The sequence below is a fragment of the Motacilla alba genome, chromosome 5 (assembly GCF_015832195.1).
Source record: "Motacilla alba alba isolate MOTALB_02 chromosome 5, Motacilla_alba_V1.0_pri, whole genome shotgun sequence".
In the NCBI taxonomy this organism is placed as follows: domain Eukaryota; kingdom Metazoa; phylum Chordata; class Aves; order Passeriformes; family Motacillidae; genus Motacilla; species Motacilla alba.
In genome coordinates this window covers 10,218,834-10,244,819 of record NC_052020.1, presented here as the reverse complement: position 1 = coordinate 10,244,819, position 25,986 = coordinate 10,218,834, and the positions used below count along the sequence as shown (strand labels likewise).

At 38.3% G+C, this 25,986-nt stretch overlaps 2 protein-coding genes and 1 long non-coding RNA gene across 4 annotated transcripts in view; 1 reads left to right on the top strand and 2 right to left on the bottom strand.

The window, feature by feature from the left end:
* Positions 1–88: 88 nt before the first annotated feature.
* LOC119702160 lies at positions 89–25,986 on the top strand. Of its 2 annotated transcripts, XR_005257267.1 has the most exons (6): positions 89–575; positions 1,263–1,422; positions 4,832–4,939; positions 24,386–24,479; positions 25,203–25,281; positions 25,855–25,986. It is a non-coding gene; the product is annotated as an uncharacterized LOC119702160 (long non-coding RNA). The 2 variants fall into 2 exon arrangements; XR_005257268.1 differs by lacking the exons at positions 24,386–24,479; positions 25,203–25,281; positions 25,855–25,986 and adding exons at positions 14,899–15,048; positions 17,848–17,984.
* Positions 1,851–14,106, bottom strand: LYVE1 (lymphatic vessel endothelial hyaluronan receptor 1). The gene is made up of 6 exons (XM_038139690.1): positions 11,897–14,106; positions 8,362–8,521; positions 8,116–8,255; positions 5,547–5,852; positions 4,703–4,781; positions 1,851–3,992 (listed from the first exon to the last, which is right to left on the bottom strand). Exons 1-6 carry the CDS (start codon positions 11,976–11,978, stop codon positions 3,806–3,808), a joined length of 954 nt encoding a protein of 317 aa, XP_037995618.1. The 5' UTR covers positions 11,979–14,106; the 3' UTR covers positions 1,851–3,805.
* Positions 15,063–25,986, bottom strand: part of IRAG1 (inositol 1,4,5-triphosphate receptor associated 1) — a 59,814-nt gene continuing 48,890 nt past the window's right edge. The window contains exons 18-24 of the mRNA XM_038139691.1: positions 25,112–25,253; positions 24,392–24,441; positions 22,744–22,851; positions 21,471–21,538; positions 20,048–20,167; positions 19,301–19,432; positions 15,063–18,354 (exon numbers count right to left, since the gene is read on the bottom strand). Of these exons, the coding sequence (XP_037995619.1) occupies positions 18,117–18,354; positions 19,301–19,432; positions 20,048–20,167; positions 21,471–21,538; positions 22,744–22,851; positions 24,392–24,441; positions 25,112–25,253 (858 nt within the window). The 3' untranslated portion in view covers positions 15,063–18,116. The remainder of the gene's footprint in view (positions 18,355–19,300; positions 19,433–20,047; positions 20,168–21,470; positions 21,539–22,743; positions 22,852–24,391; positions 24,442–25,111; positions 25,254–25,986) is intronic.

The window sequence follows — 25,986 nt, the reverse complement described above, 5'->3', positions numbered from 1 at the left end:
GGCTCGCGCCGTTGCCGGGACACGGCGGACGCGGGGCCGGGAGCGGGGCCCCGGCGGCTCTGCCCTCGCAGCCGCTCTCACGGCGGGGCCCGGGCGGCTCTGCCCTCGCAGCCGCTCTCACGGCGGGGCCCGGGCGGCTCTGCCCTCGCAGCCGCTCTCACAGTTGCCCCTGTGCCGCTCACAGCCCTCGGTCTCCTTCCCTCCGTCCCAGTCCCGGTTGTAATGCCGCTGCACCCAGGGCAGCCGGCGGTGGCGTTGTCGCTGAGAGAAGCGGGCCCCGCCAGAACATCTATAGGGTCGGTTAGGTTGGAAAAGGTCTGAGATCATCGAGTCCAGCCTGTGACCGAACACCACCCTGTCACTTAGACCATGGCACTGAGTGCCACCTCCAGTCGTTCCTTAGACACCTCCAGGGACGGTGACTCCAGCACCGCCCTGGGCAGCCCATTTTGATGTCTGATCAAGCTTTCTGGGAAGAAATTCCTCCTGCTGTCGAACCTGAACCTCCCCTGGCACACCTCACGTCCTGTCATCCTGTCGCTGCTTTCCTGGGAGAAGAGACCGACCGCCTCCTGGTAAGCCTCCTTTCAGGCAGTTGTAGGGAGTGATCAGGGCATCCCCGAGCCTCCCTTTCCCCAGGCTAAACACCCCCAGCTGCCCTGCTCCATTGCCCTTCTCTGGGCTCACTCCAGCCCCTCAATGTCCTTCCTAAGGGGCCCAGAACAGGACACAGCACTCGAGGTGTGGCCTCACCAGTGCCCAGTGAAGGGGTACAATCCCTGCCCTGCTCCTGCTGGCCACACCATTATCCATTCTGACACGCAGCAGAATTGCTGCCATAGAGCTACTTTGTGTAAGAAACACTCTGTAATAGCTGGACTGACAAAAACAGGATCGCTTTTCACCTTGCTGCACCCTCAGCAGACGCACACTCAGTGCTGCACTGCCCGGCATTCACAGTGCCTTCACTCTGAATTATGAACTCTATTAAACAGTGATTTAAATGATGCTTAATGGAGTCTGAGTGCCTGGCTCAGTGGGATCATCCCAGGCCACAGCTGCTGGTGCAAATCCCGGTCTGCAGGGAGGATGTGGGCGGTGGCAAAGGTCAATGCTCACTGACCTTTTCACAAAAAAACCCCCAACACCCATAAATGACAACAGCCATTGAGAAACAGACATCCTAGAACATCCTATGGGTCATCCACATCCTGATACTGCAATATTTAATTCTACTTTTTTTTTTTCTTCTTAATTTTAAGAGGAGAAAAGGAGTAGTACTTCCCCTTCCTGCCTGCTTCTGTTCACACATGGACACACGTACTTCCCACGCCAAAGGCATCCCTATATTCCAGACAGGGATTGGGCTGGACTGGAAACGTTGCTGTATTTCCTGCAGGCCAAGCACCCCTTTTGCCTAAGGTCAGCAAACATCTGTAGCCTCTGTGTGGGAATCTGAGTGGTGTTACCATCAAGTGACAAGTACAGACTGTGCTCTCCTGCTCGGTGGGATGAGTTATTTGTCCAAGGTGCTTGAGCAGCTCTGGCACATCAAGGAGCTTCAGAACTGTTGAGAAGGTCTCATTTAAAAAAAAAAAAAAAAGCACAACACTTGAGAAAAATCAAAAACAATGAAGAATTTCTTTTAAGTTTCTGCTACCTCTAGTTAAGGGTTTGGTGTTTGACACTCTGGTTTAGATACTTAAATAAATGTTTCCTGTTTGCATTGCAGTTGTGCATCCCTCGCAATTCCATTAAACAATGAGCAGGAATGTTTTGTACTTTCCAATGGCAATGTGACCGAGTTGTGCTAACCACATAGAGACAATATCAAACACAGTACTTGTTGATTAGTATTTAGAGCTGCCTTTATTCTATAAAGAGCAGTGTAACAGCTCCTTTAGCCCTTGTGGCGTTGGCATAAATTGTGTGGTGAAAGGGAGGGGCAGTTCAAACCATGTGCATTGGTCAGGTAGCAGTGGGGAGGTCAGGATGAATGCTGGGTTTTTAAGGTACATGATAAAATAAGACACATAGAGGTTAAGGCAGTATCTTATTAAAACAGGATAAATTTTTTTACACTTCAGGGGAAAAAAGTGCCCTTCTTTAGCTCTAAAACAGAAGCAACATTATAATTATCTCTTGGATGTAGGGAAAAGAATAGAGAAACAGGTAATTTCTAATCTCTAAAACATGGAAAAGAGAGGCAGAAGGGAGATTTTAAAAATTTCCCAAACTACCTGGAATCCACTACGTTTGCCTGTGTCCTCAGGCCCGTTTGCTACTCTGGCACCTTTGTGACTGGTGGCTGTGGCTCTTCCTGATGGCCTTGCTTGTGCTGTCCGCTCCTCACAGAGCACTTCCCCTCAGGACACAAGGTGTTACTGTGATGTTTTGAGAGGACAGGAGTTACTTAACTGGCTGGGAAAGCTGTGTCTAGTGCTGTCCTCTGTTGCACACTTTTCTGCTAAAATTCTGCTGATGGACATCTGAAATGAGCAGTGTTTTAGAGCTGCACTGAATCATTTGGAACCATAAAATATTTCTGAACTAGCAAAAAAAAAGACAGAAAGAAAACAAAAAACAACCCAGGGAATCTCTTAAGTATAATGCTAGAAATACATTATAAATCATTGCTAGTGGAATGTATGAACACTGGGCACTTTAAAATGTATGTGAATGAAAAATATCCAAGTTCATAACCCAGTATCCTACACTCTTGATAACACAATATAGGTGACAGTTCTATTGCTATTTTAAAAATTATTATTATTACTATTGAAGACTATGTTTCTCAAGCTGCCTGATGAAGGAAAAAAACTTCCTTTGGCATAACAACCTCCTTCAAACATAAAGATAAGTTATCTAAATTCTTTATTCAGGAAATATTTGATAAACTGCTAGTGTTGTTATAACAGCTAATTACTTCTGTAAAATTATGGTTATATGAATTCTTTTTACCATGAGACAGTTTTCATGAGAATAAATTGTCCAGACAAACATATCCACCATAGTTTATTTTTTAGGGAGCACTGTGGACATCCCATATCACCTGAGACCTTTATTATGAAAGCCACACTTAAATACACACAAAAGATCTCCAGTATAAGTCTTGTTCAAGGATTTTTTTGTCCCCTCTGTCAAATATCTCATGTAAAAGAATGATAATGGTTTCAAATAAATAAAACAGTACACTATGATACAATGAAGGTATCTAAGTAAGTTATTCACTGCTGTGTATACACACACACACACATCAGCATCTTTGTACCCTACTTTGGGTATTTGAATGACAGTGGGTTAATCCTTTGAGTTTTTACTCCCTTGTAAACTGTTTCTTCTGTTTGTAAACTGACATTTTTTAAAGCAGCATGCAGCTACTGAATGGAAATAAGCTAATCTACATGAGGAAGAACTACAGCGCCATTTTTTATTTTAGGCATTAGGCTAGCAGACATCCTCCAGCCAGATATAAAAACCTTTTTGTTACATATTGATCTAAATTCCATGCAAATAGTATGTCGTGCATGTTGTTAATAGCATATTCCTAATTGCTTCTTTATTAAAGATGAAAAATGAGCTGTAATATGAGTTTGTAGAATTTATTTCAAGTAAATAGGATGCCATGTTTTTCTGCAAGAATATTTGTTGCCAAAGATGTAATTATTAAAAAAAAAACAAACCAAGGCCTCATATGTTAAAGATAGAGAAAATATGAGTATTTACAATCACTTATGTTTAAAAGCACTGCTAAGTTCTGTGTGCTTTATTTTATACTTCCATCAAGAACTGTACATTCTTTCCTTTAAACTTCTGCTTCTAGACATTTTACTGTGGCCTCAGGCTTAGTTTTACACTCTTCTACCTTATTTCCATTATTCTGTGTTTCCTTCTCAGGTGTTTGGTCATTTGATTTTGTCTCTTTGAGAGCAGTAGTTACAACTGTTTCTTTTCGCTCATTCTTGTTTAAAAATGGTAAGGTTTTCTTGTACCTTGAAAAAGAAAAAAAGATAGTAAAGTGGAAATACTGACATAGTTTGGTAGTATCACTCAAACAGCTAGAATTAAATTACCATACTCAAGCAGCAGTCTCTCAGAGGAGAGTGGCATGCTAGATCACTGTGCTTATTCCAGCAGTATGCTTTCTAAAGAAATATTTTGGTATTTTTTTAAAAAACAGACAATGTATATTCAGGATTTGTGGTACACAATGATAAAGCTGTCTGGGCTAGGGTGTGAGAACTGCACACTTTTCAGTAGCATTTAATGATGCATTGTATTGAAAATCTTTAAGTTTGACACGACTTCAACAATTATTTTTTTCTGAGCAAAATCATAGTGCAATAATAAATACTTGAGTGTGACATAGAAAAAAAAAGAAGGATAAAACTGGTTTATGTATGAACAGATGCACATTTCAGTGTTGCTGTTTTGACACAATTGGAAATGCTTTACTAGGCATGATTGACCAATTAAAAGTAGGCAATAATTTTTTGTGTTCCTTCCCTAGAGCAGGGAGTGGCAACAGCAACAACAAACTTATCTTCATAAAAACAAGGTTTAAGATTTTTTACATTTGTGCAACACTATTATGTTATCATCACTACTTCTCTGTTCTTTAGTATATATTTTAAATATTCAGTGATTGCACTCTGGGAGTTAATTCACTCCAAGAGAGGAAGAAAAAAAAAAGGCAACTTACTTTTTGATATAACAGACAGCTAGAACAACAGAAATAATGAAGAAGATGATTGCCAGTACAAGAAGTGCAGTGGGGATACCTGGAGATAAAAGTGATACAAGCACAGGGTTTTTATTTATGTACTTAAAGGTGATGTCCTGAAGGCTTAAGAGCAAAAATCTGGATTCTTCTGAAACCAACCTTTTATGAAAGTACATGCACATGAGCTGAAGAATAGAATATTAGGAAGATCAAAAGGTGAGTTACTCCTGCTCATTTCTTTCAGGATAACCTAAAACTGGTATTTAGGCAACCCCTGACAGATATTTGTCTAATCTGCTCATTGGAGGGTTTTTACAACCTGCTTGGAGAACACATTCTTGTTATTAACTATCCTTACAGTTAGCATGCCTTTCCTCATATTTGGTCTGTTTCTCCACTGCTGAGCATTAGGATTGCTTATTCACAAGCTCGTGTCTCAAGAACAATTCTCCTTCAAACTTTCTTGTCTTCTTTTGGTTTTAAGAGCCTGTTGAGTTTTCCATTACACTGAGAGTGTTTGCCAAGATTTTTTCAGAATTTTTTTTACCCCAAATCACATTAACTAGAATGAACTTACATGATTTCACATTAAAATTTATCATAAAGTATAAAATCAGACCTTAGTTCTTCTTAAAAACTATTTTAAAATCCTCTGCCCTATAAGTCTTGCTCTACAAAACCAAAAACTCCTATTGTGCCTCCAGGTTCAGCTATATCAAAATGGATGGTGGAGCAGCAAACAAAAACAGCACTGAATAGTTTGACTACTGACTTCTACAGAAATAGCTCTTTTCATTAAATAACTATCAGATAAGGCCTTTACCTCCAAAAACAACAGCATCATTCTTAAAGGCCAGGTGGGGAGTGTGCCTGGGAGAGTCAGTGGGCGAGTGCTCCTCTGGCACTGGTGTGGTGGTGGGCCCCTCTGTTGGTAAGAGTGTTTCAGTCACGCACACCACGCGAAATCTCTTCCTCAGGAATTGTCCTGGCTCAGCCACAGTCTCAGTGGGCACTGCTGTGATGTTCTCAGCCAAATCAGAGGCTGAATGTGCAGTTAAGTCCCTTGATGCAGTTGATAAAGGAAGTGTGGTTGTAGTTGGGTCTGGATGACATGAATTAATCTGGACATCTGCAGCAGGGAAAAGAAAGACATAAAAGTTGCATTGGATGCCAGTTTTGTACTTACTGCACACACACTTATTGAAATTGTTCCTCAATCTTTCCCTTTGGAAATTTTTATTTTTTTGTTCACAAAGGCTTTACCCAAACCAGGCGAATATATCCTATTTCAAATACATGGTTACAACCTAGATTATCCCGCTTTTATCATTACTCACATAGGCACACACTCCTTTGAGCAACCATGGTACTCATTTTATGATTCCAAACCAACGACTATATCCCTCATAAAACCACTTCGAGTAATACTGCACATAAAACCCAACAGTATAACCTCCCACAGAGCAGGGAGCAGCTTGACTGCCGATCCAGTACTCATAAATATTTCAATTATATTATATATATGTTCAAAATATATGCATGTACTGTTGATAATTGGAAAATCAAATTGATTTCCTGTAAAATAATGTAGCTCATAAAAGTTTCAAATAAATCAGGCACCAGTGAGATAATAAAAAGATTTGATTGTAATTGGGGAGGAGAGGATGGGAAGTAAAAAACTTCAGGTTTAAAGAAAAATAAGTAATTTCCAGAAATTAAGTAATTTAATAGAAGTGGATGTTGTCTATATAAAATGTAGGTGCAAGTGAAGTTTTATATGGAATTGGAAAAGCTGAGCTCTGAATCAGGCTCAAGTGAAAGTGTGAAAATTCTACTTTGCTAGTGAAATTCTGTATTATGTAAAGCTATAAAAATTTCACTAAAGTAACAATCAGGTTACAACTTAAATAACAGGGAAAAGATGTATGTGCTGTTTTCCAAGTGAATCCTCATGGGGAGCCTGATGACGCAGTCACCTTTACAGAATGAAATGCCAAAGGGCAGGGGCTTGACACTTTTTCCACTATGGTTTTTCAAGAGCTTTTGGCAAGTTTTTTTGGCACAAGAAAATTGACAAAATGAGCTTCTGACAAATATTTTGGAATGGAATGGAAAGAAATGCCTAGAACAGGCAACAGTTTGGAAATTAAGATACAGGACTGCAGAATCATCCCAATGTGAAATATATGTTAAATGGCTTTCTAACCATTGAGCAAGCTTAACTCTCTTCACACACTAACAGTATACATGTATTTATTTTCATTTAATCAAAGCAAAACAAAGCAAATAATTTGGAGTTACTTGCTGCCTCTGTAGCATTACCCAATCCACCCAACACTTTCAATGCAGAATATCACACATTTCATGCAGTGAATCACCATGTGGCACAGGCCTTCTCTCTACAGCTTTATCTTCAGTCTCTTTGGAGCCTCCAATGTTCACAGTCACCAGGAAGGGTATCAGGTCTTTACATCTTTGCATTTCCCTCTTTCTCCTGCTTTCCAACCCTTGTTCACACAGTGTTCCTGAAAACTTTCAGGATTTTTTACATATCCTCTTGCTCTTGTTATCTAAAACTCATTGGCAAAGTCTAGGAACTGATGATATACAATTAAATGATCCTTTATTTGGTCTAATTATTGGGATATTTGTTAGGTAATAATCATAGATATGAGACACAGCAGGAACACAACATCTCTAGTTACTTATTTTTAGTTAATACCACAGAAGCCAGTAGGAAACAATATTGATCTATTGTGCTGAGATCTAACTTATATCAAGGTCTACTGTTGGACTTCAGTCAGTAAATAGCCAGTGAGGGCAAGGGCAGGTCTTTTCACACCTAGGTTGAGGCAAATTAAAAAGAGCTGTTGGATTTTACTGATTAGGAATCTAATTAATTTTATGGTCTCTTGGCAGTTCTGGCTTATACTTTAATTTGACTTTATGGACAGACCTCCCTTTATTAAAAAAAAAATAAAAAATTACCAGTTTTCCTGAAGTACCCCACTGTTAGTCTTTTTGCAAGAGCAGACACACCACACACAGATACCCTGGTCAGATATTCAATCACTCTCTTTTAAATTATCATGCCCAAATAATCAAAACATATTAAAAGCATTGTGTCAACATTAAGTAATGGTAAAAAAACCTCTTCCTCAAAAGCTTTAATGGCAGCACCACATTATTAATTGGGATTAACCAAATTTATCTTTTGCATTTCTTGGAAGTTTCTGAGCTAAGAACAGCTTGACAATGTTTAAGACTGGGGGAAAGAGTCAACAAAATATAGGAAATTATAAATTATTCACTTTTATGATTTTTTCATGCAGATTTTAAAAATCTAATATAATCCAAAACACACAGAAAATGCAGTTGTCATGCTTACATACCTGAGGAATTGAAGCAGTAGAGATGAAATTTTTTTTCCTTGCCAACATTCCATTGTACTATTCCAGTTTTTCCCTGACCACATTTTTGGTTGGATGTTATCCGAGGAATAACAGCATATCCATCATTCACCCATCCATAGCTACAATAAAAAGGATCAGTTCTTTTAATATGAGATTTGTCACCGGCCTCAGCTGTGTGTGAAGGTGTTCACTAAAGGTAGTGGGCCACTAACTGATGGCACATACTTGCATGTTTCAAAGCCATGTTTCAAAGCCTCTTCAACTTGTATTTTACTGGCCAACTCTAGGTTGAATTGATTACATCCATTACTTGCTTCTGAGAAATTAGCTTTCTGATCAAGATAGATTCCTATACCCTTGATCCTGCAAGGTGAATTAATGGAACCTGTAATTAAGCCATAAAATAGTCAAGGTTAGTAATTGAATATTAACATTTATTCTTCATGAAGAATTGAAGATCAACTGAATTGAACATTTTTTAAAGTTTCTAGCTCGAAGATAGCAGAAAACTAATTTCTAGCATAAAAGACATTTTAAAAATAGAATGTATTTTTTAAACACAATAGTCTGGGATTTCAAGAGGTTTGACTGTAATTAGACTAAATACAGCCCTTTTTCACTCTTTTATTTTTAAAAATAAATTAAAGCTAGCTGTTGCACCAAGGCATTGATTCTGTTATTACACCCTTCTTATCGAGATGGTAAGGTATATAACAGCAATGGAGTTACACATAGTTTTGCATTGAATTAATATGCCAATAAGAAAATAAAAATATTTTGTCATTTCTGAGTTCCTGATTCCTCCTAAAGTCTTTTTTCTTTTTTTTCCCTAGCTTTGCATGATGCTTCCATCCCGCAGCCACTGTCAAGTGTTCCATTTACTGTGTTTGGCAGGGAGCAGGAAAAGAGGAGATAGGCCAGGTGAATTTAACACTTTTCCAGGCAGTTCATCCAGCTTTTTAAATTGCCACAGCTGGCACACTCTTTGTGACACCTGCACCAGCAAGTGCATAGCTCAGGTTACACCTGCTCTTCTTTCTCATCTGTGTTGAGGGAATAGGACAAAACTCAGGATTTGGCACAAATAAGGAGAAAGGGTATTACTATTTCGTTTTCTTATTTTACTGGGAGCACTTACTAGAAAAAAAAAAAAAAGATTCTTTTGGAGTTACATACTCTAATTGCCCTGTCAAATGAAACATTTCAGCATTTCATTACAGACATGTCAGATAACCTCCAGCCACAGGTGTTACTTCCTTGCTGAATTTGTTTGTCAGACTGTATTCACTAGGTGTGTACACTGATGTGTATTTCATAAAATCTGTGCTTCAGAATACAGGCAGTCCATAAACTCTCAAGGCAAGATAAAGTGATGCCTCTGTATCCACCCCATGACTTCTTAACAACACAAATTAAACTGAATTTTGTGAGTGAAAACATAGAACTGGCAGCCAAGCTACTCTTGTGATGAGAAGGGGATAAAGGTGACCAAGCTTGTGTGGAGTGCTAAGAAACCAGGGAGGCTTTCAGCTCCTGCTCCCACTGGATGTGGTGGGGCTGGAAATGGCTTTTGTAAAATGATGCCTCTCTGCTGTCCTTACATTTAGTTTAAATATTTGGAAGAGCAATCTTTGAATCAGGTGGCTTTATCTCAGCAGAAAAGAAAGCCACTGAAGCCTTGAGCAGTCACCTCTGACAAACTGTGGCTGCATCCAGCCCTGAGCTGAACATAAGTCAAGCCCAACCACATTGCAGGGGGATGCAGAGAAGCCCTGGTGCTCAACGAAGGTGTGTGTGCTGTTAGCAAGGACTTCAAGTCTACCTTCTTTAGTCTATTATTTTCCTATCTTCAGATTTGAGCCAACACAACTTTTAAAAAAGGTAGTGTTGAGAAAGGAAGCTTCTCAATGACCAACTTTACAAATTTCAAATAAAGCTGAGCAGCTGACTGAAAGGAATTTAATGAAATCTTAGGAAATTATCTAGGTACTTGTCAACTGCTACACTCATTAGTCATCCACTTACAGGACAAGTATTGTCACCTGTGTATTGCATGATAGATACATAGCATAATATAGAAATTCAGTACCAGAAACTTAGGATGCAAATTATAAGAAAAGTGACTCTAGGTTATGGACCAAAGTTGTGTCTTAAAATCTGCTAGGCCTTTTAAAACAAAACAGGGATTTAATGATACATATTGTAAAAGTTATGAATTTCACACTGTGAGGAAGGAATCTAAAAAGAGAACAGTAGCCTCTTCAAGTCTCTTCATAGCTCATTAAATCACCTCTGAACTCTGTTCTAAAGATGACTGAGTTTGTACAGGAGGCAGACTCATCCTTTAGGCAGACTTATCCTTTTTGGTCCACGAGCTGCACATAGCTGTACTTTAAGCTCTGGTCTATTTAGGTAACCTAGTACTGGCGCATTCTACTTAGTATTTTGGTCTTGGGTTAAAAATTTGGTTTACTGAAATAGGTGAGAAGACCTAGACAGAAGAATCTCAGAGCAAGACAAAGTTGCCATCGAACAGGAAGAAAATTGTTCGGGTCTTGTAAGCTGTGGATGTTGGCCTTGCTGTGCATTAGTTCCCTTTTTGGTTTTTTTTGCAGGGGCAGCTGTTGTTTTTCTCTTTGTCTTGTGTCTAACCTTCACTCTGATTTATTAGAGTTCCTTTGGCTGCTGGTGCCAGGGAGCAGCAAGCATGAGGCTGTTCCACAAGGAAAGGGACCAGGAGCAGAGGGTGACAGGCATAGTCCCACAGCACCTCAGCAGCACCCCAGTGGGGATGGTGACAGGTTTCACTGCCATCCAGAGAGCAAGACAACGAGTCAGACATCCAGAAAGTCCATTTGGGAACAGCAGGAGATGGTTCTACACAAGCCTGAAGTCTATCCTGGAGACAAGGTTACCTACAGCCTAAATCCATAGTCCATATGTGAATCCCAGGCAGCAAATCACTACAGGAGGGGGTAGGACATGCCACAAAACAGCTCCAAGACACAGCTGGAGACCAGCCCTGAGCTTAACTGGAGCTCTTGGAGTCATGAGGGTGCATGAGAAGGTGTCCCAAGGAAGGATACTTCCTCAAGCTCTCCTTTTCCCCAGTGGAAATTATACAGTGTTGGTTTTGCTGGAACTACTGTTGTACCTAACAACTACTGTTGTACCTAACTACTGTTGTTAGGTACTCCAGCCCTGTGGAATTTCAACAGGACTTGAGCATCTAATTCACTCAGTCCAGAAGCCTTTCAGTAGGTGAGAAAATCAATTGTCTGCAATAACTGTATGTGTTTAAAATAAATAGAAGAAGCATTATATCCTTGAAAAACAGCAAAGCATCTGGAGGCTTTTGGTGGGCATTGAGCATCTGCAGATATCCCAGCAGCTACTGCAGGAAGGATGGATTCTGTCAAGTTAATAATGGAATTTGAAAGAGAACTGGTGCCATGTTTTGCTCTGGTATTTAAAATGATACAAAACAAAGTTACATTTCAATAGATCTGAGCTTAATCCTAAATGCCATACCAGATCTTTAAAATAAGCAGTTTTGTGGCATTTAGGTTCAAAGCATTTTCAGCAATTGAATTAGACCAACAATAAAAGTTTCCCTACATGCCAGCTTTAATTGCACTGTATTCTCAAAACCCTGTGGCTTCCTCTGCTAGAAACACATTTACACATGCTCCTTCCCCACATTTGTGTTTGTAAATCCAGCTACTTTTGTCAAGACTTTAAAAAGTGGAACTTTACATACCTGTTACAAAGTAATTTTGAGCCAGGAATGTCATAACCCAGATGAAAGACGCTGCTGAGGTAACTCCAAGATAATTTGCCATTGCCACCAGCTTGGAAAACTCAGAAAAGTAGGAAATTCAAGGTAGTTTGTCTCCTGTGCTAAGGAAAGTTAAGGTATTGGATGCTGTCAGATGATGAGATGACTTCTGGAAAGCAACTTGAGCTGTCACTGCAGTGCTTCATAGAAAGAATGCCAGAGCCAGTGCGGTGACTGTCCCACTGCAGGGCGAGGTCACGGAGCGGAAATCCCTCATCACCCTTTCCATGGCTTTCATGTGGGGACTGCTGGAAAATGTCACTGCTGCTGATTCACAAGCACGGCTGAGGAAGGGAGATAAGGCTGCTACACTGCTAAGTCAGTAAACACTTCGAAAGAAGGTTTTCTTTTGCTGTTTTTTCCTGTTTTACTGATGAACAGATCATTATTCATGTCTATTCATCTGGTAAATACAACAAATCTTCTATCGTATCACAATATGCCACACGAGATTTTTCTTTTTTATTGGAACTGGAAGGGCATCCATTCCCCATTGTCCTATTTGAAACTTGATGGAGGAGTTTTACTTTTTTTTTCCTTAGTTTTCCAATGCAAAAGTAGTTCCCATAACTCAGAGGTAATGTGAAGTTTATTTTTTAAGAAATTTGCAGATACACTGCTGTAAATGGGATTCCTTTTGAGACCACTGGTACAGAGGTTGTAGCCAGCGCCATCACTGCTGCCTTTTGTAACATTCCAACAAACAGTGATTCCCTTGTATTGATTCAAAACACAGATGGTCCTCACAGCTAATTTTAAAAACCTTCAAGAAGTCTTAGGAGATTTTTTTTTCCAGAGGTTCCAATAAACTCAGGGCAGGGATGAAGTTCAAGGGATGGGCTAATTCCTGTAGTGTCAGTCTTGTCTACTGTATCTACGTTATTCCTGACAGATGTTTGTCTAACCTGTCCTCAAAGATTTCCAGTGACAGATTCCTAACATTTCCTCTAATGCTCTTGGTTCAGTGCCTCACTGTTCTTTACAGTTCAAAGGTGTTCCCTACCCTAACTTGATTTAGCCTTTCCCTGGTACGAACCTATCACTTCTTTTCCTGCTGGCAATGGACATAGAAGATAGTTTATTCCCTTATGTTTTGCAACTATTTTATATTTTTAAAGAGTTGTGCCTCTGCTCCCAGTTTTCTTTCAGCTAAGAAACCCCTGCTGCCTCACTCTCTCACTCCATGTAATGCCTTGCCCATGCCAAGACTAATTAATAAATTGCTTTACCTGTTCTACAGTTCAGAATGGTGTCAGTCTTTTTATTTTCACAGCAGTATGATTTTCTTACATCGTGTTCAACGTGTGATTCAGCAAACTTTTAGATGTCCAGTGTCTCCAGGCTGTTTTCAGAGTGCTATAAACACAAGTGTAACGGTATAAAGCTACCTCTTTAAACTGTGGTTTGCATTTAGAAAGTCCCCAGTCAATATATGAGATAGCATTAACTTTTAATGGGGCACAGGCACATCTCCAGTGTGTAACAGGGTTATTAGATGGTGCTCTGTAACACAGACAGGGTCTGAAGAGAATGCTTGGGGTCAGCGAGATCACGTCTCCATTAGCAATGATGAAATGAAAACTGGGTTGTGTTTGGGCTGTGGTTTGGAACTGAATTTGGTAAAACTCAATGAGATCTTTAGACAAAGTTCTAGCTCCAATTTCTGTTCCCTCCCTTATTGTGCTGTACTTACCTGCTTGTATAAAGCCACGGCAAAGTCAGATACTGTAAGCAGAATTAGCTCTCACTTGAAGAAGGCTGCAAGAGGATTCACTGGCATTTACAAGGTAGAAGCAGAAACTAATTATTAGTTATTCTGTAGCTCTCATGGACTATAGACCGTGGCTGTAAAATACTGAGAACATAAAATGAAATCTTTCCATTGAAAGTGCTTACCTTGAACTGCTAAGTATTTCCTACCATGAAAACGAATAAATAGCTGAGTTTCTGACATTTTAAAATTGCATGCTACTTGTCCTGCCAGATCTTAACATTTTGTGCCGTGGCAAAGTTCCTTTAGTCAAACTCTTGATATTTAGTAAGACTTTTAGCTGTAAAAATGAGATAAACACCTTTGCAACACCAAACAATATGAAATCCTTTACAAGGTCTTCCAGATTAGGGAAGGAGAACAGAATTTTAGAATGACAAAGCAAGACTGAAATAACTTTGGTTTTTGTGTGTTTCTTCCTTTTATAGTTCAGCTGCTCCAAAACTGCGTGGAAGATCACTTATCTGGACTGTAACAGTACAAAAGGTCTTTAACCTTTTGGTGTGTCTTCATAATCAGCGTGGTAAAAAAAAAAACAGACCTATACTGAATGATTAATTAGTCTTTGACCTAAATACTTATTGTAACCTATATGAAAAATTCCCAACCTTTTATGTCAGCATGTTTTAAAATGCTGATGAGGATTGCTAAACAGAAAACTTTTGATAAGGCAGAACACATGTAACTGTTCTCTACAATAATTTCAAAAGGAACTTTGAAACCTGAACAACAGTAGAGGAAACAAAAAAATTGTTCACACAGAAAATACAAATATCAGGGTCTTTCCATGGAAACAGTGATTCCTTTCCAGGTTGTTGATGTCCCAGAGTTTGTCCCCTGGCAGAGACCATCAGAGATTCAGAACTTGAGGATTGACTCCTACCCACTGTCAGGCAAGTCTGCTCCCCACTAGACCCAGGCTTCCCAGACCTCCCAAGTCCATGAAGCAAATAAAGACTCCTGACCTTTCACCCAGAATCCTGGGGTTACAATTTCCCTTGTGGCTCCCATGTTGAGCTTCCTCCGTGGCACATGGCTTCCCTCCGAAGCAGGAGTTAAACTCTTCCCAGGATATTTCATCTTCCTCTCTCAGCTGGTTTCTAGGGCATGGCAGGGATGATCCTGCTTCCAAACACTTTCTCCTTTGACACAGGAGTTTGCTCTCCTCTTCTGTACCATTTTCCTGAAGAACTGGAAGACTAAGAGCAAGATCCTCGGAACGTGTAACAGTGTAGACAAGGCAGGACTTATTTCATGAGGACACAGCCATCAACATGCAGACAGAGCACCCCAAATCTTAAAGGTAAAAACACTGAGGACTTTGAAACCATAATTTTATTTCAAAACTCAAGTATGTGATACTATACAGTACAATACCAGCACACTTGTGCAAAATCTTACAATATTACAAATTTAAATATGATACACAAAAATAGTGCCCTTTTGAAATTCCTTTTGCTAGAAACATTTGTGATGTGCCGGAGAAATCATAAATGTGTCTTGTTAAAGCAGAAAAAATAAATATTGCACCTCAAGAAAACTATTTCAGTGTTAATAGCATAAATAATAGGTCTGTTTCTTCTTATCTGATGTGATCTTTGAACACAGAAGAGGTTGTTTGGCTTTTTTGCTCCAGATAAAGCAAACTAATATCCAACAGATAAAATTATAGTTAGAATAGTTTTTGAGCTTAATCTAGTTTCCTATTAAACAAAAGGTGTTTTAATTAAATAACTGAAAAATATAAGCATAGCTATTTAGTGTGCTGTTAGTCAATGTGGTTTGTTATTTTTAGTGGACAGTTTGCTCAAAGTAGTTATAAAAAGAACAATTTTTTTTAGTAAACTTTATCTTCATTTTTGCACCCCCATTAAAATCTCATGCCTCTTTCAGTTCATTTGTGGCTAAATTATACTTACCTCAGACATGCAAGTAGTTCAGCTCAAATCAGTACAACTACTTATGGGAATTGTCCCTTTGCACTAATTCCACAAAGAGCCAGTGTGCTGAATTTTAAGAAAGGATGGAGACCTCATTCACCCACTGACCAAAAAGACCTTTTCACATGTTTAACACTAAGCAATTAGAGAGTCATGTTGATATCAATAATTTTTATGTGTACTTAAAATAAGTTGTTGGACTCACAACAGTGCAGATGTAAATAAAAACAAATGAACTCAATTACAGGCACTGTTAATTATTTTTCTTCAGGGCAGCCTAACATTTCCACAATTACATAAATATATGCCATAATTTTTGGCATAGAAAAATCTGAATATTTAGGATTATTTACTTTCAATTTTATTGCCTTATTAAGTTACCAAAGTTATTTGTAAAGAATATTAAGTTAAATAAGTTGATTTTAGTAAAGTATTCAAGAAACAACTGACGAGTTTCTTCAAACACTGAAAGTACATGAAAGGTCACAGTAGTTCTTCACAGTCAGAAATTCTAACTGAACCAGATTCCAAGTAATTTGCAAGAAACCTTCTCCTTATTCTTCAATTTTAGACCAAATCACACTTCCCCATTATCCTTTTTGAACTTCCTTAAGCACACTTTTCCTCAATATATATACTTTAAAATAATTTTAAAAAATTCTAATTGCTCATAGACTCCTTTCCCCACTCCCCAAAATAATGTGGTAGTGGTCTGCCTTTTTTTTTCTTTTTTTCCCATATAAATATCTTCTAAGAAACACATGGCCAACAAAAATTCATCAGCAGGATATTTGTTATTAGTGCCAAGTATGTGAACTAAATTTCTGACTGAGTTAGAAACCTATTTTCTTTGACAGTTAGCTTAAAGTTCAGTGTTTCCACCAAAAGAAGACAGGACAATATTGACTGTATCAGAACTGAAATTACAGTACTTCATAACACTCATCCTTCTGATGGAGAACAGACCCCTTTCTCAACCAGAAAATGCTAGGAGGATGCAGGACACGAGTGCAATCGAGGGTCACACTGAATTTGCCATTGTGGCCGTAGCTATGGAAAGACAAACATGGTTCACCTTCCCTCAGAAGTGATGCTCAGCAGGTACAAAAGGCCCACCTCCACTGACACGCATTTTGGTCTCAGCCCTAGGTGCTGGGTTTTGTACAGATAATGGCTTCACCATTTTCAAATTGCTCATCCAAAAATTTCAGGCTTTCACATTCTTGTTTAAGAACTCACAACTCCCAAATAGATAGAACTGGCAAAAAAATCTGGGCAAAAGATTATTCTAGCCTGAGGTTGTAGTTCAGCTTTGGAAGTGTATCAGATCAGTTTTGGTCTTGGCATCAGATGCTGAAAATGAACCACTGAAAACACGCAGTGAGCTCTCCTAAGGCCTCACTGCTACCATGGCCTGATTCATGCAGGCACTGGTTGGGTTCTGGCTGCTCTCAGAGCTCTGTTCCTGCTGCAGATCTCAGAGAATGCCTATTCCAGTGTTAGCAGGAGGGCAGAGTCCACTTGGCACAGTCACCTCTATACCGAGGTTTGAAGAGCTTTTGTTTTCTTCTTCAATCAAGAATTGAAGATTGCTTCCCATGTCCAAGACTGCTGTGTTTTGGGCTTGGGTAGCACATGGACCCTTCCAGGCAGCTACCACTTTTGGCTGTAACCAGTACTGACTCTGAGTGGCATACATACATTTTTGGAAACTTTTATATATCAGATGTTTCCAGACTTATTGGATGATATCAGCTGTGCCACCTAGACCCCATTTTAGGTTCTGTTGAGTACCCCATTTAAAAAAAAGTGGTGGTCCCATTCTTAAAGCATTTCATAAAACACATTTGCATGTACTTAGCATTCCATTTAAATAATCACAGAGATAATTCCTCTTATAAATTTACTTTAGCAGCAAGGCATTTGGTCTTAGAATATAATTATATTCTTCCATGGAAGTGCTTCTATTTCTACCCAATAGTCATGAATAAGGAAATTATTTAGCCTCTTAAAACCCAAAGGACTTAAATGCAATTAGTACTTCAACAATCAACAGTAAATTCAGGAAATACATAGTAAAGCATTAACTGCAAACACAGGTTTTATGATGGTCTTCAAAATGTCAATGTCCTGTGCAAATCATTCTTTTAAATGTCTTGCAGGTCGCTGATTACTGCCACAACCTTACCATGATTCAACACTACTTTATTTCTACAAGTCCTTTACAACAAGAGGACAGACGGAATTATTTATCAGATTGGCATCTTAGCAAGGAATGCTCACCACAGATCCCAAACCTGGTGGTGCAGAGTAACTCACTTGCCTAAGGGATCAGTGGAACAGCCACAGGGATGACTAAGCACTACCTTTAACAACGGTGCTCTAATACACAAACTTGCTCAGGGACCATCAGGGCGTGGCTGTTCCTCTGTTATTCCGTGCGTTGCTGCTGCCGGAATCCTGAGTTCCACCAGGAATACTGCTGAACAGAGCAGCTGGCCTTCCCTTCAGGTGCCTCTGACTTTTCATCACAGGAGTTGTAGGAATGGTAGATTCCCAACACCACAGCAAAAATGACTATTGCAGCCACCACAAGCCACACCACATTCCAGTGTTTGCACAGTTTGGGGTAGAGGATATATAAATAATTAACGATGACTTCAAGTCTGCTGTAAAATGAAAATAAAAGTATTATATCTTAATCAAATGCAATTTTTTTATCTTAAGCTTTTCAATTTGGAAGGTGCCATAGGTGGTGCACCATCTTTTTTCCTATATAAACACCTTGTTAAAGAAGAATCAAACTGTAAATTATTTTATGAAGAGCTGTACACTCAGATATTCCAACTCCAACTATTCCATATGAGTAATATTTGTGAGACAGCTGGAGACTGTAAACTTGACTCCTATTTCTCCCACCTGTGAGCTGGCAAATCTCAGAGCTTGTTATCATGCAAAATTCTGCACTGTTCATACCTTGATCAACTAAATTAAACATCTCATTCCAAGAGTGTCATGATTAATGAGATGGTTGCTCTCTGAAGACAGCTGAAATCTGAAATCAACAGATGTTTATAGCTATAATGGTTATGGAATGGAAATGAATTCTTCTGGATTAGGTAAGGATCCCTGCCTTAACCTGGGATTGGACATATTACTTGCTTTGGCCAGCATTCAATGCCTCTGTAAGGTACAGACAGAGAGCACTGGGTGCAGATGGATGCAGTGTCACTCCAGTAACAGGAATGACACACGGCACTAATTCATGCTCCTGAATTACAGCCTTTATAAGGCAGTAGATATTTACAGAGAGATATATTTTGGCATCTAAGGAACTTTTATGGACCATTCTTTTACCTCAAACCAGAACCAAACCCTAGCAAGATGAAACATCTTGATGTCAAGATACAGCTTTACCCAAAATATCAAAACCAAAAGTTTTGTGTTTTGCAACTATCTTGTATTAGAATATTACTTTCTGTGAAAATACTGCTATTTCAATATGCTTCCCCAGGAGGAGAACAAGCCAAAAGGATAGTATAAAACACTTGCTTGGGTACCACAAGTAGAAAAAAGTGGCCTCTCTTGAATGAACATATTACACCACTGTCTCACCTGCTTTTCAGATTTTTTATCTCATCTTCATTTTCACTTTCTTCATGTTCCTCATGACTTTCTTTGGGTGTCTCTTCATCTTCTTCCTTCAATTCCTGAAGTTCTTTGGTCTTCTTCAAGGCTTCCTGATATCTTTATCAGATAAAACATTTATTTCTTAGTGTAGGATGGATAAGCATGATCTTATTTAATGAAAAATTAGCTTTATGCTTGTTACATGGAATAAAACACAAGTAGAAGTGTTACAGCACTTGAACAAGAGTAAAAGTTTACTGAAGACCATGAGTAAGGCACACAGACAGCCACCCTTCCTGAACAGAGGATTACATTAGACCTGATTCCAAATTTATCATTTTGAACAAAAGAAGAGGTTGTTCTCCACAGAGAACAATTTCTGTCCATTGTAAAGGAGCCAGTAAACATTTCTCTATAGCTCTCCATCACTTTTAATATGCTCTAGATACTTCTTTTTTCCTGGAGAATAAAAACAATTCAATGCTAAAGTCAGATGGCATGCTGGATTTTGCAGGAGAAGATCAAAATTTGTCTCACACCTCACATAATGCAAAATTCTTTGCTTGACATTCAGAAACAGATCCCAAAGTTTTTATTGCCCCAAAACATGCTGTGTGAAGTACTTTGTGAGACCAACAACATAACTACTGTATTTAAAATTAAAATTTAAAAACACATGTCCTCATCTGGTAGCACATATTTACAGATTTACTTCACAAAAAATATTCCCACCCCTTGTTATATGCTTCCTCTTCTATCTTGGCTTTAGTTTCAGGACTGATCTCTTCCAACCCACTCTGTGTCAGCACAGAAGTTGAGGTTTCACAGTCAGGTTCTCCATTTGACTTCCCACTACCAAGACAAAAGTAGCAGACAGATAGAAAATAACATCAGGGAAACGTGTTGTATTTGGAGTATGCTGCAATTTTGTGAGTCATGATTTGTCTTTTTTAATGTACATTGGAGAAATGAAATGTCTTTCAAAAGAAAAAGATTGAACACCAAGAAAAATATTAGTTTCAGGATGCTGTGATTTAAGAACAGTAATTATTATGTTTCTAAGGTAAGAAAACTATCATTTTTATTCTTCTTTAAAAAAGAAGAAAAGAGCCTTTGTTTCCTGGCTCATCCATGACATTTATTTGCTATTCATGAAAACATTTCCCTCAACTTTCTAAACTCATCTTAGAAATTGTAACCTGCTACATAAGAGGAACATAACAGAAGTTATGTCAAATACTAATTCAACAAAACATTGTTTTTATTTGCCTTTTAAGTATTCTCCTGTGCTGACTTTCTAGAACTTTTCTCAAGTAAAAGTTTGGAACATTTAGCCTGAAGATAAGCTGGTTTATATTGCTATCTTCCTGCAGTTCTCTCCTGTCATTTCTTTTATCTGGGACAGAGAGTTTAAGTGATTGAGACATAGCAGATCTACCAAAGTCAAGGTTTAATAAGCTCAACAATGGATCTCATTTCAGCTTCTGGGGTCTCACCCTTTTTGCAGGCCTTCTTTTTCTGGCACTAAAATGGATGAACCTGATTGACACCCTCTGTGGGCAATGGATTTTCTCTCAAGTCATATTAACAATAAACACTATTTTCACTTGGACTTTACACAAACCATGAGTATAAGCTTGAAGGGCTTAAACACACAAAACTGTGCTGGTCTGGGTAATTCTACACTACCAGACCAGCTGGCACATGCACACACACTTAGGCTCAAACTTGAATTTCAAGTTCTGCGTCTGTTACTTGGTAACATGATTTGTTTTCCTAGGTGTGAAATATTGATAAGGTTGTTTTGGTTGTTGCATTTTATCACAGAATTTCTGTGCAGTTTCAAAGGATGGTCTAGACCTTGCAGAGTTCTTTTGAATAGTAGCAGCCAGTGCTGTATTTCCCATTTTTGTTTTCTCAGTTGTTGCATACTTACATTCAGAGTAAAGCACAAGGTAAAACAAGGACATAAGATAAATTTCGTCCTGCCTCAGCACTAATCTAAAATACATGAAATTCACATTGAAAGCTTTTAATTTGCACATTTAAAGCATTCTAACAAATAGTAGTAATATCACTACTACACCATGATTCTTTAAATTATCATTTAGTATTATAATTTAATAGTTACTGAGATGACCTAGACAAAACTCACTTTTCTAGAAGTGCTGGCAGAGCAGGAGTAGATGTTAGGCTACTCCTTCCATTACTGGGTGATTCAGACTGTAAGTAAAACACAGCAATAAATGTTATATTCATTAATTAGTTAACATTCATGACTAAATAATTAAATACCAATTAAAATTCATTAATTAATTTCAAATGAGTGTTCAATAAAATGACAAAGACAGTGTGCTGCTTAGGTTTCCTTCCCATATTCATGAGCAAATTATCTTTAACGTGGTGCTTTCACATTGCTCCAATTAACCAAACAGTGAACTTGCCCACTAAGAATTTTCTGACATTTCCTTCTACCCTGTTTTTATTTTTCCCCAGAAAATTTTGTCCTTCATATATTGATCACTGAACAGTAAAATTATTCTCTTGCTCCTCTCCTTTTATCCTAAGAACATGCATTTATTAGCTGAGTTTTCAATGAAAAATTTTAAACAAAAATAACTCACAATAAACCATGGCAAACAAACACACCTCGTTCCTGAAGCAATTGACTCTAGTACATAACAAATAAATTGCATAAACAGATGTTTTTCTTACAAGGAAAACAGATAAATAGATTTAGCTTCTCAGCAAAACCCTCATTTAAATAACCCTATATTTTTAACAGAAAACTTTAATGTTATGTCCCATCTTAGCTCATCTCTGAACAGTGAGTATGTCTTGCAGTTTTTCTCCAAAGCATTTGTATGGATTTATTATGTTCAGATTAGAGCTTCATTTAATTTGTTCAAGTTTAACAATAAAAAAAAAAATCAACATAGAAGCTGATGGCTCCACTGATCCCAGATCATCACAGAACCTCTAAATTGCTACCACGTACATTTCTGTACATTAATTACATGTATTTCTGTTCAGTGGACTTTTGGCAATGAAGAACAGCAGTCCAGCTGTGTCGTGTGGTTTCTGGCTGAAATTTATCTTCTACAGTGTACAGTTATTTTCATTATTTTTTTTCCTCTGTGTTACTTCAGATTAAAAGGCAAATTGTCTCAGCAAAGTCCAGTGCCTGTGAATCAGCAGCCTGCCCCATTCAGCTCTTCCCAAAGGGATCATTCATGGAGGTACCTCCTGGAGGTAGATTGTAATATCCCCTTACACAATAGGAATTACCTCTGTCCATCCCCTTCAGGATGGAGTCAAAAAAAGTTAAATCAATGAAAAAGCTTTCATTTTACAGTAACTATGCCTTGCCCCTATGCAAAAGTGGTTTAGACAAAAACTGGTAACTTGAAAATGTGGGTTTTACTTACCAGGGATGGCATTGAAGGTATAGGTGAAGCTGTTGGTGACTGACCAGGAATGTTCAAGGAGTTAAATTTAGGAACAACTGCAACACTGACTCTCCTTCGAGGCATATTCTGGGAGAAACAACAATTATTTTTTCTACCATACAACAAGACAGAATGAAGAACAATTCTGAGGGGTTAATTTGTGGGACAAAGATGTACATAAGTATCTCCTTTGGGAAAAGGAGAGTTGGGAGCAAAAGTAAAATAAAAGGTCATGGTTTTTCCCAGAAATTCATCTTGTACTGCCTGGTATGGCAAGTGCTTAATGTGAACTGAGGTGTGGCACAGAGATGCTGCTCTTTTCCCTCCATACTGAAAGCCCAGCAGTGTCAATCACACAACAGAAATGTTCTGAGTTTATATTGTCAGCTCTTATCACAGGCCTTTATCTTTGATTAAAGCAGATGCATAATGATACTGGGGAAAGTGCCAGTGTCACAATGACTGGAAACAATGAAGTCACACATGAAACTCTTATCTTGCTATGTCCCTATTATGATATACTGTACCCACTATGATATATTAATTACATGTAAACATATTAATTATAATTTGCTGAAACAAAAACATTCATTCCTTCCACAAAAGAGCAGTCCCTTCTCCTCCACCCCTGAACTGATAGTATCATGCAACACTGCTTATATTTCCCATTAAAGACCATAAAAATTCTTTCTTATGACAAACACATGCTAATTGTAACAATATCTTCTAGCTCAAGTACAGATTGTGTAAATTTCTGCTATCATTTGGTAAGTAGCCAAATGCTTAATCCTATAAAATCTACATAAAATCTATGCTTCCAACTAACTGAAAATATCAAAATACTTATAGCATCTAACAGCTTTGTTTTAGTGCATATCCAAAAACTTTTAAGATTCTGCTCTAGACAACTTTATAGGAAAGGAGTGAATTCAGCTTTAGTGAATACTTAGGAGTCACTCCATGACGCTGGTTCTAGACAAAACCAACCATACCTATTCATTAATTACAGTTCTATTTAATGTGCTCCTGAAAAACTACACTGGGAAGTCTGCAGCCATGGTAGGCAGTCCATCCTAGTGTTTGGCTTCTTTTTTGTCTCTTCTTTATTATTTAGACTCATCCCTGTTAAATTCAGTCTTTGAGACTTCTGCTTCAACCTATGGGTTCTGATTCTGAAATCCCATCTTGCCCTCTGCATGCTCTGTGCTGTGATTCTTTATATCCAACACTCCAAGGTGGTAGGAATAAACCTAAAGAACTACAACCCACTCAAATAAAAATATGAAAATAAACAGTAGACTGAGTATAATCACCAAATTTCATAATGGTCATACTGGGACTCATGCCTCCCAAATCACTGGTTGTTTTAGCAAGTTTTGTGATAGACTTGATCTCCAACACTCGGAAGTTTTGCAGAAATAAAACACTAGAGCTTCACATCAGGCACTGCTATTATTGCACAAAGCCATACTAAGTCATGTATCCAAAATTGCAAAGCACACGCACTGAATTGCATAAACTGTATTGAGAATTTACTAGCACTGTTTGAGCACAGCCTAAAGAACTGAGTATAGACAAAGAAATTTCACTACATAAAATGTTAGTTTTCTTTATGTTGCAGAAATACCTTTCCAACAGTGAGAGACATGGATCTAGATGAACGAGGAACCCCATCTTCTGCACAGAAACAGAGATAAAGAACAGTCTTAGACTATGTGAGAATCTCTAAATAATATTAATAGAACTCTTGCTTATATTTCAAACTCAGATACAGTATATTTACACAGGATCTGTAAGTGACCATGTATTTATTGTCATACAGTATTATCATACAGCTGTCTTCTCAAATACACCTGCACAAGAAATTTGAAATAATTGCAAATAACCAAATCACTACTATTTTCACTGAATCAGGCAAAAATCCCAGTATTTGCCTCCATATACAAGTTCTTGCAAAGGAAAATCTTCACATTTCAGTTTCCAGCAAAGGAAAGAAGTAGTTGCAAAAAGAAAAAAGTGGTTTTGATAAGGAAATTTTTCCTTCATCTGGACCTAAAAGGTAGTTGCATTAAAATTGTGCAGAGTACATGGATTTGCAAGAGGCCATGAGAAAATATGACTTGATCTCATAAGAATTTGTTAAGTGTTAGTGATTTCAAATTACTGTACTGTAGCATTAGGTATGGCTCATATGAAACATCTTATTACTGTAACTTTTGCAAATCTGCTCCTGTAGATCAGAACTTCATGAACAGGTTTCACATTACTTTTCTTTAAATCATTAATAGCACCAACATCTCTCTGAATTAGAGGCAAGAAAAATCCTTAAATTTTTATTTTTCTTTACCAGATGCACCATAGGTTCTGCTGGAATTCTGATTGGCAAGTTTCTTGAACTCCATTAGTTCAGCATGATCCTTTTCATATGTTCTTTTCAGATTTTCCACATACTGCATCATTACTTCTGTTGCTTTTGACATACGCTTCTCCTAAGCAAGAAAAGAAGGAAATATCCAGGTAACCTCTACACATCTCCAACAAATCATTTGCCTCTATATGCATGCTCCATATCAGGGCTAAATCTGGAGCTGTTGTTCTTAAGGAAATATTGGTGCCCCCGTGACTGAAAATTCCTAAGATAGTTAAAAGAAAATGCCAATTCATATGCATTTCACAGAAGATAATAATTTATTTTGTCATATATTCAGACATCCTGACTGTGTGCCTATCTGATTACTTATGTGGTATACCGTATTTGTTTTCAAACCCTCAGAGGTCTTAGTCACTGGCATCAATCTGGTTACTTTAGAAGGCAGAGGGAACATTGTTAAATCTGGCAGGGTATTAATGTATTCTTATCTATACTCTCTCTGCTCTCATACTCTTTGTAATTGACTGAGCTATTGCCAAAGGCAGGTGACTGAATTAGATTTGTTTTTTGACCCAGAAAAGTTTTCTTATTTGTGCTGCACTGATTTTAAATTAGTTTCTTATGATGCAGCTATAGTTCTGAATAAAATATATGCCCCTGTTGTGCAGCTGTTAAATAGCTTAATGGGCAATCTTCTTCCATTGGAGTTCTATTTCCAGGCTGCAGGGGTGCGTTACCTGACGCTACAACAGATGTCTGTCAAAATGGCAAATAAAACTCAGAAGGTGAACACAGCCTCCACCCCAGGCTGGCAAAGAGTGCACCTGTGGATCCGGGTAAACACCGGGGTG

Excerpts from the sequence above, each read along its gene's own strand:
- LYVE1 (XM_038139690.1), bottom strand. The coding sequence starts at position 11,978 with ATGGCAAATTATCTTGGAGTTACCTCAGCAGCGTCTTTCATCTGGGTT. Across the intron at positions 5,853-8,115 it reads CTACTGCTTCAATTCCTCAG|ATGTCCAGATTAATTCATGT; the intron begins GTATGTAAGCAT and ends TCCCTGCTGCAG. Across the intron at positions 3,993-4,702 it reads GCTGTCTGTTATATCAAAAA|GTACAAGAAAACCTTACCAT; the intron begins GTAAGTTGCCTT and ends TTCTTTTTCAAG.